This window comes from Neolamprologus multifasciatus, chromosome 18 (genome assembly GCF_963576455.1).
Source record: "Neolamprologus multifasciatus chromosome 18, fNeoMul1.2, whole genome shotgun sequence".
NCBI lineage: Eukaryota > Metazoa > Chordata > Actinopteri > Cichliformes > Cichlidae > Neolamprologus > Neolamprologus multifasciatus.
In genome coordinates, this window is record NC_140456.1 from 11,735,136 (window position 1) to 11,748,944 (window position 13,809).

The window sequence follows — 13,809 nt, forward strand, 5'->3', positions numbered from 1 at the left end:
CCAGTAGTAACTGAAAATTATCACATTAGGCAGGGAAATGAGTATTTGAGGATCTGGTTAGAAAAATATGAATATACGAGACAGTGAAATAAAACTTTTATCATATTGGACACAGTCTGAGTGATCTGAGAAGATGAACAGATATGGCTTTTACTGTGATCTGTTCACTTTATCTTGTAAAATATTCAGCAGTAAATCTACTCGTGCATGGTATAGCTTATGTTTTTAGTGTCCCTAATTTTGCTCTTGTGTGGTAAAACTACATTTTCATATAGTAACTGAGCATTTTGGTACACATTTGTTCAGGCGACTTTAAGCGCCGTTTGCCCAGAACTCCTTCCACTGGGACCATGTCTTCTGCTGATGATCTGGATGACAGAGAGGCACCATCCCCCTCAGACAATGGTGAGATATGTTTGTAATTGTGGGTGTGTTTTGTTCCTGTCACTGTATGCTCTCTGTGTACTTTTCTGCTCAGGAGGATAGAAAGGTAATCATTATATACCTTTGTGACAAGGAAGTCTAGAAAGGGATGGAGAAATAGTTAGCGACCATTGCACAATTCTTTATCACGTATTACACATGGCGGTGTTCTGCTAGTCCAAATCTGTGGTGGTTTTTGCTTAGATCAAATGTTTTTATACTCAGCGGCGCTGCACAGATAGAGGTCGTGTTAGTTTTGGCTGATAGTTTCAGCTAACACTTCCTGTATCTGTGTTGACCTCATCCAGTCATTGTGTTCTTACTGTGAAATTAAACAGCCAATGAGCTATTCGACCTATTTTTCAGTGTGCATGGTTAGAAAGCCCATTTAACTATAAAAAGCCACCATAATAGCAGATTTTAAAATAATTATGCTAACTAAAAGATAGTGTAATTCTCTTACGTTATAGGTTGGTTTTTTTTTTGAAGTAAATGCCAGCTTCCCTTCTAATAATAACTCTGAATGATGTCACTTGTCAAGTTAGTTCCTTTCCTCATCAGCGGTTCTGTTTTTTTAGGTCTGGCAGAGATGGTGACAGAGACCTCCAGTTCTCCTGGTCCTTTCCGAAATGCTCAGATGTCCAAAGCTGCTCAAACCCATAAGCTAAGAAAACTTCGGGCCCCGTCTAAATGCAGAGAATGTGATAGTCTGGTTGTTTTCCATGGAGCTGAGTGTGAAGAGGTACAGTAAATATGCTCATCGTGATAATTATCTTGTGTACTAGGTGTTTATAAAGGATCAGTGTATTTTGCAATTCTTCAAGGGAAGACACAAGTTAATTATTCTGTTGCTTGATTTGACTCCTACTATCTGTCTTTTACAGTGCTCCTTGGCCTGCCATAAGAAGTGTTTGGAGACACTCGCCATCCAGTGTGGTCATAAAAAGCTACAAGGCAGGCTACAACTGTTTGGTATTGATTTTGCCCAAGCAGCAAAAAACAGTCCAGATGGTATCCCCTTTATAATCAAGAAGTGCACCTCTGAGATTGAGAGTCGAGCCCTCAACATCAAGGTAAGTCTTTTTTCCCTGTGATGCAGGGATGGTTGCTTTTACTACCTCATCTCTTATTGTGTTGTAGTTTTAAAGCTATAAAGGTTCATGTGTGACCTTAAATACAATACCATTGACTTATGTATCAAATATTTTCTGTGATTATGAGTTACATTAAAAAAATGCATTGGTCTGTGTACATCTCACAGGGCATTTATCGTGTGAATGGTGCCAAATCACGCGTTGAGAAGCTCTGTCAGGCGTTTGAAAATGGGAAGGACTTGGTTGAGCTGTCAGATCTCTCCCCTCACGACATCAGCAATGTTCTCAAGCTCTACCTTAGACAGGTGGGCCTGAAATTCTTAGTTGTTGGGAGGTTATTGAGAATTAGCATGCCACTTGAGTTAAAGGTTGTTTATGTTTAAAGGCTGCTATGATGTGAAGTATTGTTAAGTTAATGTTAAGTTGATCATTTAGATTTTAGCCTTACTTTATTGTGCTTCTTTCATTTGGATTTAGTTTTTTGGGTACATGTAAAATGACTCTAATAGGATATTGATATTTTCCACTACAAGAAACTCAAAACACTTTGGTTGTTTTACTCAGTTACCAGAGCCACTGATCCATTATCGATTCTACAACGATGTCATCGGTTTGGCAAAAGAGTGCCAGAGGGTGATAGTGGAAGAGGCTGATAATAAAGCTCAAAACAACCAGCCAAGAGAGAAGACGGGGCCGAGTATGCTGCTGAACAGAGTCATTTTTAAGATCAGAGATCTCTTCCGCCAGCTGCCCCCAGCCAACTACAGGACTCTGCGCTACCTGATCGCACATCTACACAGGTAAAGGCTGAAAACCAAACCCCGAGTTATTTCAGAGTGTAAATTCAGTCTGTTCCTCATAATTACAATAATATGTGTAGTTCCTCATAACAGAAAGGGAAGCAGAGACTTCTCTGTAGCATAGCGGAAGTAGCAGGCTTACTAACACAAAATTAGTTCTCTGTTGATCTCATTACACGCAACTTTAAATTTACACCACCATTAATAAAACTCTAAATAGAATATATATACTTTAATTTAACTTAGTTGATGTTCTTACTTGATTTGCAGGACTTTTAGACCACGACATGACAAAAACATGCAATTGGCATGTAGATGATTGTTGAGGTTTTGAAAACTCACATCTTTTTATCCAGATCAATAAAGGGAATAAATGTCGCATTATGTCTGATTTTGATTAAGTGTAGTGTTTCATTAAACAGATACAGTAATACTTGAACCATACCTAGAAAGATGTCTTTTTCAAATGAAAACTGTTATCACTCTTTGACTCCCACAGAGTCTCAGAGCAGGCCGAAGAGAACAAGATGACTGCGAGCAACCTTGGCATCATCTTTGGCCCCACACTGGTGAAGCCACAGCATACAGATGCAGAGGTGTCTCTGTCCTCCCTGGTGGATTACCCCTACCAGGCACTGATGGTGGAGCAGCTGGTGAAACACTTTCAGACAGTCTTTGATGCATCTTTCCTACCTAGTTCTGACACAAGCAGCGCTGGCCAGGCCTCCCCCAGACTTACCCCGCAGGAGAAGATTCGACAGCTTAGCAGACACTCAACCTCCCTGACTGACATCAAAGAGGTGAGGAGGGATTAAGACAATCATAAAACCAAATTTGAGTCATTTTGTTTATGCTGTGATTAGGGTGTAACCTGTCAAGTGAAAAGAGGCCATATGTGCCTTTAAAATGAGCTTTCCCAACAGTTCAGTGTTAATAAAATCAACTTTAATACAGTATATTAATGTAATCAAAAAGATTCAGTATTTTTTTTTTTTTTTTAATTGAAATTACTCTATGGCACAATTTAAAAAAAAAACCAACTCATCTATACAAAACAGTAAACAAAAAATTCTCCCTCCTCTAGGTTTCAGGTGTTTTTGTTACATGTAGATACAGTTTAGTTTATTGTAATCTGTTTATATCGTTTCAGAGCACCAAAATCTACAAAAGATACTCATCTGTCATCCCATCATCTCACATCATGGGTGAGGTGCAGGAGGTCCGACCAGGAAAACATAAAATAGGGGTCTCGACATTGGACAGAGTCAATGGGGTCCAGGCTTCTAGTGGAGGAGATGTTCAGAGATCAACCTTAGTGTTTGGTCGTCCCAGCACCACCGTCTCCTCTGTCACCACCATGGCACCAAAGGTACAGCTGCGCCACCAGCGCGCCAGACAAGCGTCTCGACCAGTCAGCATGCCACTGGAACGCCTGGCCGCACCAGCTCAAATCGGCGAGAGGAATAATCGAAACACCAGCGATGTTGTTGATTCAGGCTCTGTTAAGCGGGAGACCATTGCTGAAACTATACAGGAGATGCCAGAGCCAGAGAGGGCTCGGCAAAGTGGCTCATCCAGGGTTAGTACCTACTACATTACTCCTTTTATTGACACTCAGAGGAGGACGTGGGACAAGAAGTACAAGCACTATGATGTTACACCCAGGACTGCTATGATAATGGCCAACCTGCCATCTGCCAGTTCTGGAGTGCAGCCTGTAAAGGCAACAATGCCTGTTAGCAATGTTGCAACTCCAACAACTGCGTCTGTGGTTCCAACGACGAGTAGCGTTAGCACCGTATTCTCGAGTAACCTTTACACATCGTCACTCAAGTCTGTTTGGACCTCCAAAAGGGAAAATGACACTCAGAGTTCACTCCGCGAGTCTAGCAGCTCACCAAACCTTCCACTAACACTCAGGGCACCGAGGACTCTGCACCCTCCTTCTGGAACTTTCTACAAGCCCCCTGTTTCCAACAACGGCCGTGCTTCAACACTCCCAAACTGGAATACTACTTTAACTACCGCCACCACCACCAGCTTATCATCCACCCCCACCATCATCACCACTACCATTACTCTGTCACCCACCACCAACGTCACCATCATTACCACATCACCTGCTACTACCACCACCACCTCATCGTCTTTCCCCAACAGCCCTGTTGAAGCGGCGTGTCCGTCCCCTGTCCTTAAAAGCCCCACACAGACGCCACTCCAGACTCAGGACTCCACTGACAGTGCCATAGACTCTGGGGGCTCAACCTCTGCTCCCATGTCACCCCCTCAGTCTCCTCCCCCTAGCAGCCCTGACGACCTTAGCCCTAGTGAGAATAAACCTGTTTACCAAAGACTGCGACCCCGGCGGCTGCAGGAGCTCGAACACAGAGAGGCTCATTTTGTGTGACACCAAAAAAAGGAGAAACAAACAAAAAAACTCATGATATCTGTAAATATTACTTTATCACAGTGAATGCTGGGGAAAAGATTTTTATCACCAAGCTGAGCATGGAAGGAAATATCGACCTGTGAAAATAAACCATAAAAGTGTTATAAAAGTGCTAATATATTCTTTCATATGTCTAAGTCAACAGCAGCTGGTTTAAGCGCTCAAAATTTCGATGCCAACACAATCGTTTATTGCCACATTTTTAAATAAATAAATTGATTAAATGTATGACAAAGAAAACTGGCAACAAATCAATTTCTGTCTGAAACGAACTTTAAGCCTATCACATTTCTTCTTGAATATTTGATTTATACAAAAATATATTTTACACACTGCACTTAATAATCCAGGTTCAGATTCTGGGGTTGCCTTTCATTTTTAAAAATTAGTTTAACTCTTATTCCACTAGGAATAGATGTAAGTACTTCAAGCATGAGGGTTCTTACTGATAAAGAAGTCAACATTTACATCTTTTAATGTGTTCATAGCCTGTGATTGGTACATCTTTTCTCAGCATGTAAATCATATGTATCTTTGTACATTTTTATATTCATTGATGCATATTCCATGTCTGTCACAAAGGTTGTGTTTATTCACATTTTTGTGACTATATGGAAGACGAATGACACGCAACAGTTCCTGCTGCAAATTAAAAATTTGAAATGACTCTGTTTGAAATTGAGTTTTGTTGTTGTTGTTTGTAGATTTCTGTTCAGCGCCCTGGAGAATCAAGGTTATATTTGAAAGGTTGTTTTAAATTTATTGCTTTATGCTATATTTATTTGGTGTGTGTCTGTTTCAGTTTTCCCTCTTACTTATAAGGGTACTCACTTTTTTCTTCTTTTTTATCTCTACACAGTAGCTTTAATGTGATACTGTCAAGATTTCAGATTCCCTTCACCTAATTTCCCATGTTACCTACTCCACCTTGTCGAGCTGCTCAAAACAATGAGTCATTTCAGAACTGAAACAAACCCCCTTGTCTCTGAGTCTGATCAGCTCCTGTGTCACTCAGTCCAAACTGATTTATTATGGAGGTGCTTAGCTGAAAGGCTTTCTTCCAGAGTGATGTGCAGTGACTGTGCAGGTAAATCTCGCTCCTTTATCTTTCTAAAAGCACACTGGTTGCCGCCGTGATGAAACACATCTCCAGTATAGGATGAAACGTCTCTCCACCTGGATTCCTCCTTTCCTCTTCCGTAGGTATCCCCTTAATTCTGCCTCAAAATGGATGACGGTTGTGTTTTTTCTGCTTGCCCATGTTGAGCTGGGAGATTAGAGCAATCAGATTAGGAGTGCTGCTGACCTGCAGGCAGAGAAGAGGGAGTGGGCAGCTAGAAGGCACACGGATCTCTTACCTTGCTTAATTTTTTCCCAATACTTCAGCTTGTCGGTGAACCTGTTTCTCTAGATGTCGTTCTACTTTTCTATCATTCCATAACAGGTAAGGATCTGAATTTACTTGTTTAAGCTTGTTGTTGACTAAGTTGTTTGGAAGATCGTGTAACAAAGAGATATGGCTGCTAATTACTGTTTGGCTTTTAGATTCACTCAGAACATCTTGGTATTGATTTGCTGTGACCTTTCTCTAAAGGGATGAGTGGACCCAAACTGTATCAGAACTGCCCCCATATTCCAAAATGACTATTTTTATAACTTGCATAAAGGTGAATGACAAATTTAACAACAAACAAAATAAGACTCCAGACTCACTGAAGGGTGTCATGGCCACTGGTTATACTTGGGGGAAGCTCAGCCAGTTCGTACACCTGTGGGAGATATTGGAGCGGTGTGTTAGGGTGTTTTCTCCACCATCACCACAGCAAATGAGGGAATATCAATGCAATAATTGCAATGGTGTTCACTCTGACCAATAGAGACATAGAAAGGTGCCTAGGTACATTAAAGCTGTTCTGGTGGGACATGGCAGACCAGTGCCTTTTAAAGTGATTTATGCCAGGGATTTTTTTTTCCCAAGGTTGAGAGCAGCAAGCACAAAAACCCCCAAAATTACATCCAGAGATGTCACATACATAATGATAGCTTTTACTCTCCTGTTTTAGTCTTACAGCTTCCCCTGTTTTCCAGACAGGTGTTCATGCGCTCTGAGGTAATCTGTTGGACACGTTGCACTGAGCAAATTACTCTTCATGTCCGAGATTTTCTGAAGCACCATCTGCACATATCCAGTATATGTCACTGGCATTTTTCCCTTAACATCTCCCTGAAAATTAATTTGCCTTTGGAATACATCTGCATGAGAGTAGGTTCAAATTGCAAGTATAAAGCTTTATTTGTATACACGCACAAAGTCATGTAAATACATCCTGTAACCGTGTCTGTTAACACATATGGTAGTTAATAACATCACCCATTGCCACTGCAGGTAAAATTTGTCCTTTTGCATTAATTAATAGAGGTTCAGTGGTTTTGCGGAGCCTGTCAGGGTTCTGTGTGTTTTGTGAATTAATTATCTGCAGTTCAATTCAATTCAATTCAATTTTATTTATATAGCGCCAAATCACAACAAATGTCGCCTCAAGGCGCTTCATAGATACAGAGAAAAGCCCAACAATCATATGACCCCCTATGAGCAAGCACTTTGGCGACAGTGGGAAGGAAAAACTCCCTTTTAACAGGAAGAAACCTCCGGCAGAACCAGGCTCAGGGAGGGGCGGCCATCTGCTGCGACCTGTTGGGGTGAGAGAAGGAAGACAGGATAAAGACATGCTGTGGAAGAGAGACAGAGATTAATAACAGATACGATTCAATACAGAGAGGTCTGTTAATACATAGTGAGTGAGAAAGGTGACTGGAAAGGAAAAACTCAATGCATCATGGGAATCCCCCGGCAGCCTACATCTTTTGCAGCATAACTAAGGGAGGATTCAGGGTCACCTGGTCCAGCCCTAACTATATGCTTTAGCAAAAAGGAAGGTTTTAAGCCTAATCTTAAAAGTAGAGATAGTGTCTGTCTCCTGAATCCAAACTGGAAGCTGGTTCCACAGAAGAGGGGCCTGAAAACTGAAGGCTCTCCCTCCCATTCTACTTTTAAATACTCTAGGAACAACAAGTAGGCCTGCAGAGCGGGAGCGAAATGCTCTAATAGGGTGATATGGTACTACAAGGTCATTAAGATAAGATGGGGCCTGATTATTTAAGACCTTGTATGTGAGGAGCAGGATTTTGAATTCAATTCTGGATTTAACAGGAAGCCAATGAAGGGAAGCCAAAACAGGAGAAATATGCTCTCTCCAGTTGTAGTAAAACCTCTCATAAACCAGTTCAAATATAAGTCTGATATGAAATGAGCACAAGACAAAATCCAGCCCAAGACAAGACGTGCTCTTAGGGCTAGATCCACATATGGGTCTTTCTGAACTGCAATAATTTGATCTAGTTTGTCTCGTGTCTTCGAAATAGCTGTAGTAAATGTCACCACTAATGGAGTTATGTTATCTGCAGGTTTATTAAAGTCTGATGACCCCTTCCAGGGGTTGAGCTGCAGAGCAATGAAGACTGGCTCTCAAGTCAGCCTGTTACTGTGGAAAAACTGGACTCTTCGAAAGAGACAGAAGGTAACACTTTTTATATATATTGTATATATATAAATAGTATGGGAACAACAGAAACACAACCAACAGAAACACAACCAAAACAATTGCCATAGGGTTTGAACATAATATACATACATATATATATATGTATAATATATGTATGTATATGTATGTATATGTATGCATATATATATATCATGTGGACAAGCTGGAGAAATACCAAGGGCTCAGAGAAGAGCTCGAGAGGATGTGGAGGGTGAAGGTAACGGTGGTCCCAGTGGTAATCGGAGCACTAGGTGCGGTGACTCCCAAGCTAGGCGAGTGGCTCCAGCAGATCCCGGGAATAACATCGGAGATCTCTGTCCAGAAGAGCGCAGTCCTGGGAACAGCTAAGATACTGCGCAGGACCCTCAAGCTCCCAGGCCTCTGGTAGAGGACCCGCCCGCAGGGGCGTGCTGGGTGTTTTTATATATATATATATATATATATATATATATATATATATATATACAGTGGGGCAAAAAAGTATTTAGTCAGCCACCGATTGTGCAAGTTCCCCCACTTAAAATGATGACAGAGGTCAGTAATTTGCACCAGAGGTACACTTCAACTGTGAGAGACAGAATGTGAAAAAAAAATCCATGAATTCACATGGTAGGATTTGTAAAGAATTTATTCGTAAATCAGGGTGGAAAATAAGTATTTGGTCACCTCAAACAAGGAAAATCCCTGGCTCTCACAGACCTGTAACGTCTTCTGTAAGAAGCTTTTCTGTCCCCCACTCGTTACCTGTATGAATGGCACCTGTTTGACCTCATCATCTGTATAAAAGACACCTGTCCACAGCCTCAACCAGTCAGACTCCAAACTCCGCCATGGCCAAGACCAAAGAGCTTTCGAAGGACACCAGGAAAAGAATTGTAGACCTGCACCAGACTGGGAAGAGTGAATCTACAATAGGCAAGCAGCTTGGTGTGAAAAAATCAACTGTGGGAGCAATCATCAGAAAATGGAAGACATACAAGACCACTGATAATCTCCCTCGATCTGGGGCTCCACGAAAGATCTCATCCCGTGCGGTCAAAATGATCATGAGAATGGTGAGCAAAGATCCCAGAACCACACGGGGGGACCTGGTGAATGACCTGCAGAGAGCTGGGACCAAAGTAACAAAGGTCACCATCAGTAACACACTACAACGGCAGGGAATCAAATCCCGCAGTGCCAGACGTGTTCCGCTGCTGAAGCCAGTGCATGTCCAGGCCCGTCTGAAGTTTGCCAGAGAGCACATGGATGATACAGCAGAGGATTGGGAGAATGTCATGTGGTCAGATGAAACCAAAGTAGAACTTTTTGGTATAAACTCAACTCGTCGTGTTTGGAGGAAGAAGAATACTGCGTTGCATCCCAAGAACACCATACCTACTGTGAAGCATGGGGGTGGAAACATCATGCTATGGGGCTGTTTTTCTGCCAAGGGGACAGGACGACTGATCCGTGTTAAGGACAGAATGAATGGGGCCAAGTATCGTGAGATTTTGAGCCAAAACCTCCTTCCATCAGTGAGAACTTTGAAGATGAAACGAGGCTGGGTCTTCCAACATGACAATGATCCAAAACACACCGCCCGGGCAACAAAGGAGTGGCTCCGTAAGAAGCATTTGAAAGTCCTGGAGTGGCCTAGCCAGTCTCCAGACCTCAACCCCATAGAAAATCTGTGGCGGGAGTTGAAAGTCCGTGTTGCTCGGCGACAGCCCCAAAACATCACTGCTCTTGAGAAGATCTGCATGGAGGAATGGGCCAAAATACCAGCTACTGTGTGTGCAAACCTGGTAAAGACCTATAGTAAACGTTTGACCTCTGTTATTGCCAACAAAGGTTATGTTACAAAGTATTGAGTTGTATTTTTGTTATTGACCAAATACTTATTTTCCACCCTGATTTACGAATAAATTCTTTACAAATCCTACCATGTGAATTCATGGATTTTTTTTTCACATTCTGTCTCTCACAGTTGAAGTGTACCTCTGGTGCAAATTACTGACCTCTGTCATCATTTTAAGTGGGGGAACTTGCACAATCAGTGGCTGACTAAATACTTTTTTGCCCCACTGTATATATATATATATATATATATATATATATATATATATATATATATATATATATATATATGTATATGTGTTAATGTTCAAACCCTATGGCAATTGTTTTGGTTGTGTTTCTGTTGTTCTCATACTTCACGGTGTATGACTGTATCACATCTGTCTATCCAGATCCGCTTCCTGGTGGAGATCTTCTGGCCAGTGTTGCTATTCATTGGTTTGGTGTGGCTGAGGAAAGCCAATCCACTGTACCAACAACATGAGTGTAAGAAGAAATTGCTAATTATGCATCAAGTTTTCAAATTAGAAAAGAAAAGAAAAGAAAAAGACAAAATTGTATCTGCTGAAATTCCTTTCTGTCCTTGTAAAAATAGTATGGCTTTACCCTTTCACAGTTCTGTTAACATCAAATCACAACCTCTCACATTGCCTCTAATGTAGTCTGTGTTTCTTTAGGTCATTTCCCCAACAAGGCGCTGCCCTCTACAGGGATTCTCCCTTGGATTCAGGGCATCTTCTGCAACGCCAACAATCCCTGCTTTAGATATCCAACCCGAGGAGAGTCCCCAGGCGTTGTTTCCAATTATAATAACTCGGTGTAAGCATAACTCAGCTCTTTTAAACTTGGTAAAAACCACTTTTAACCTTATAAAAAATGTTTTTTTTTGTGTGTTTTGGGGGGGTTATTCCAGATTGGCGCGATTTTACACCAACATCCAAAAGCTTCTGCTCAATGACACGGAGGTCCAACAGCTTGGCAGGCTTTGGCATGAAATGTCATCGTTCTCAAACTTCATGGAAACTTTACGCAACAATCCGTCTGCAGTCTCAGGTGAAGTCAAAAAAGAGGAAAGTGGCAGGTAGACGTTTTTATTAATAAGCTGTAGAGAAAATGACTATTGAGAACAAGGTTTCTGGACAGATGTGAACCCAAAGGTGCTAATAATTTTCCTTTTAAGAGACATTAATTTTTAACCTAACATAAACAGAAAACAGCTATAAAAATATTAGTTTTTTTGTCCAATTTCTGTAAATTACGTTATACATTTTCAGTGCTGCATGGATGCAGGCTTTAAAAATATCTTTTATTGTAGATTTTGCCACTTGCTTTAAAAAGTACATGACATCTACATAAAAATAATTCCTCCATAGTGGTTTATAAACTTCCCTTCACTATTTTTCACTTTGGCCTTTTAATCCTGGGTAATTTAGACATTATGGTGCTGAGTCACATGCCGTTTTTTATGACTAGGCCCAAAGGCATACCCAAAATGTGTTCTCAGTATTTCTTCCTAAGAAATTAGCTTTAGATTTTGGCAGAGAAATGTGCATAAACACCCTTCCTCACTGCGTTTTCCCTGAAAATCTCTGTCAATCTTTTCTGCTGTGAATCATTTCCTCAGCGCAGTGGGTCAAAGTTATTTTTTGCTGATTTTGACCTTTCGCTATCTCTGTTCATGATTTTCCGTTTAGGTCGCGGGCTGAAGGTGGATGATATTTTGAAGGATGATGAAGTTCTCACAGCCTTCCTGTTAAGAGATGCCGAGCTCTCGGAGTCTATAGTTTATCAACTTGTCAATGCACAAATACGACTTGAACAGGTACATCTTTTTGGAAAGATTTTTGCAGAGGTTAATGATGAATTTTTTGCGGAGAATCAAAATTAAAACCACGCTTTACGTGGATTGTGGCAATTGCACTTGTCTAAAAAGACATTATATACATTATAGTAACTTACTGAATATGAATACAAATATTTTGATGCTGTTTTGCAGTTTGCATTTGGAGTCCCAGACCTGCAGCTGAAAGACATAGCATGTAGTCAGGCCCTCTTGGAGCGTTTCCTGTTCTTCCCCACTCGCATGGGACTGCATGGGGTCCGCAATGCTATGTGTGCCCTGAGCCAGCAAAGGCTCCAGAGGATAGAGGATGTCCTGTATGCTAATCTGGACTTCTTCAAGATCTTTAAGCTGGTTAGTAGCTTGTTTTAACTTATACAGTGGTGCCTCATTCATATCACTAGGTGATGATCTAGTATGTCTAACAGCAGATGTTGGTTCCCACATCCACGCACTGCTCTCTATTGAAAGACTGGTCATTATAGATACTCACACATTCGCTGATGGATATCGATGTGCATCTCTTGTGTTACTGTATTGATTTTGCATATTTACTCTGCTTTAGAATGTCAGGATGTATTAATGCATTAAGTCATGTACATATTTATATTATATATTATTTAATATTTGTAAGCACTTTAATCTATCAAAGTCTGGTAGCTTCACAGTTCAAACCTAAAGGGATAAATGTGGGTCCAAACTGTCACGATTTGTGGAGGCAAATCGTGCGGAGAGAGAGAGAGAGAGAGGTGTGGATCCAAACGCAGACACAGAGGGAAACTGAGCTGAGATGCGAACCAATAGTGGACCGTTTATTTAGCTGCTGATTGATTACAGGAACAAAACTGAACAGTGACTTGACTCAAACTGAGATGTCAAACTATGACCTTTACTTTGGCTGTGACTATGGGAGAGAACATAAGCAGAAAACCAGACAGCTAACAGTAAGAGACACGAGATGTAAGTACACTGGAGGGTAATTGGGAAAGTGAACACACATGGGAAAACAGCTGGCACAATTACCCATAATGACACAACAGGGAAGTGTAAACAAAACACATAGAAAAAACAAGACCTCCAAAATAAACCGAGCTAAACCTAAGAACTAGAATTTACAGAACAGAGAAAAACTTGAATGCTGGAAGTACAAAACAGAAACCATAACACTAGAAGTCATAACCATAAATAAACCCGAGATCAATAGTAATCATAATAATAGTAATACAAATTCCAAAACCCTGGGTCACTGACCCAAGACCATAACACAAACTCAGGCAAAAATTGTCCTACACAGTTTTAGAGTCACACACTGCTGTGTATTTTCTGAGTGTGTCAGGCATATTCACTGCAAGACGTTTTCAGAGAGAATTCATTGCATTTTGGCCAATAAATACAGCTCAAACCTGGATTTAGTCGGTGCAGTCCAGACAGTTACTCATCTACAAACCTATTATATGGACTTTTTAATATTAGCTGCGGGATCAGTAAAATTGATGTAGTGGAATGTGGAAAGTCTTCACATCTGGCAATTAGTCATGGAGTGCCACAGGGTTCTGTGCTGGCACCAATACTTTTTACATTATACAGTACATGATTTCCTTAGGCAATAACAATATCAAGTAACACTGCGTTCATTTCCATTGGTTTACAGATGATGCCCAGCTTCATTTCTCAGTAAAGCCAGGTGCCACAAATCAATTAGCTAAACACTGGGAATCTTTTAAAGACAAAACAAAGTTATTATATAAAAATAATGGATCGT

General features: G+C 40.9%; 2 protein-coding genes across 5 annotated transcripts in view; both read left to right on the top strand.

Annotated features, from left to right (window-relative positions):
• LOC146497427 (rho GTPase-activating protein 29-like) overlaps positions 1-5,428 on the top strand; it is a 31,194-nt gene extending 25,766 nt beyond the window's left edge. For 2 of the 3 annotated variants that reach the window (XM_085139830.1, XM_085139831.1), the window contains exons 14-20: positions 307-405; positions 1,002-1,165; positions 1,308-1,496; positions 1,685-1,822; positions 2,082-2,317; positions 2,817-3,117; positions 3,468-5,428. In XM_085139830.1, coding sequence (XP_084995956.1) covers positions 307-405; positions 1,002-1,165; positions 1,308-1,496; positions 1,685-1,822; positions 2,082-2,317; positions 2,817-3,117; positions 3,468-4,724 — 2,384 coding nt within the window. In that variant the 3' untranslated portion in view covers positions 4,725-5,428. The remainder of the gene's footprint in view (positions 1-306; positions 406-1,001; positions 1,166-1,307; positions 1,497-1,684; positions 1,823-2,081; positions 2,318-2,816; positions 3,118-3,467) is intronic. The other variant, XM_085139829.1, reaches the window with a different exon arrangement.
• Positions 5,429-6,081: 653 nt separating this feature from the next.
• LOC146497428 (retinal-specific phospholipid-transporting ATPase ABCA4-like) overlaps positions 6,082-13,809 on the top strand; it is a 52,322-nt gene continuing 44,594 nt past the window's right edge. For both annotated transcript variants that reach the window (XM_085139827.1, XM_085139828.1), the window contains exons 1-7: positions 6,082-6,210; positions 8,232-8,344; positions 10,600-10,693; positions 10,885-11,026; positions 11,121-11,260; positions 11,902-12,029; positions 12,204-12,401. In XM_085139827.1, coding sequence (XP_084995953.1) covers positions 8,279-8,344; positions 10,600-10,693; positions 10,885-11,026; positions 11,121-11,260; positions 11,902-12,029; positions 12,204-12,401 — 768 coding nt within the window. In that variant the 5' untranslated portion in view covers positions 6,082-6,210; positions 8,232-8,278. The remainder of the gene's footprint in view (positions 6,211-8,231; positions 8,345-10,599; positions 10,694-10,884; positions 11,027-11,120; positions 11,261-11,901; positions 12,030-12,203; positions 12,402-13,809) is intronic.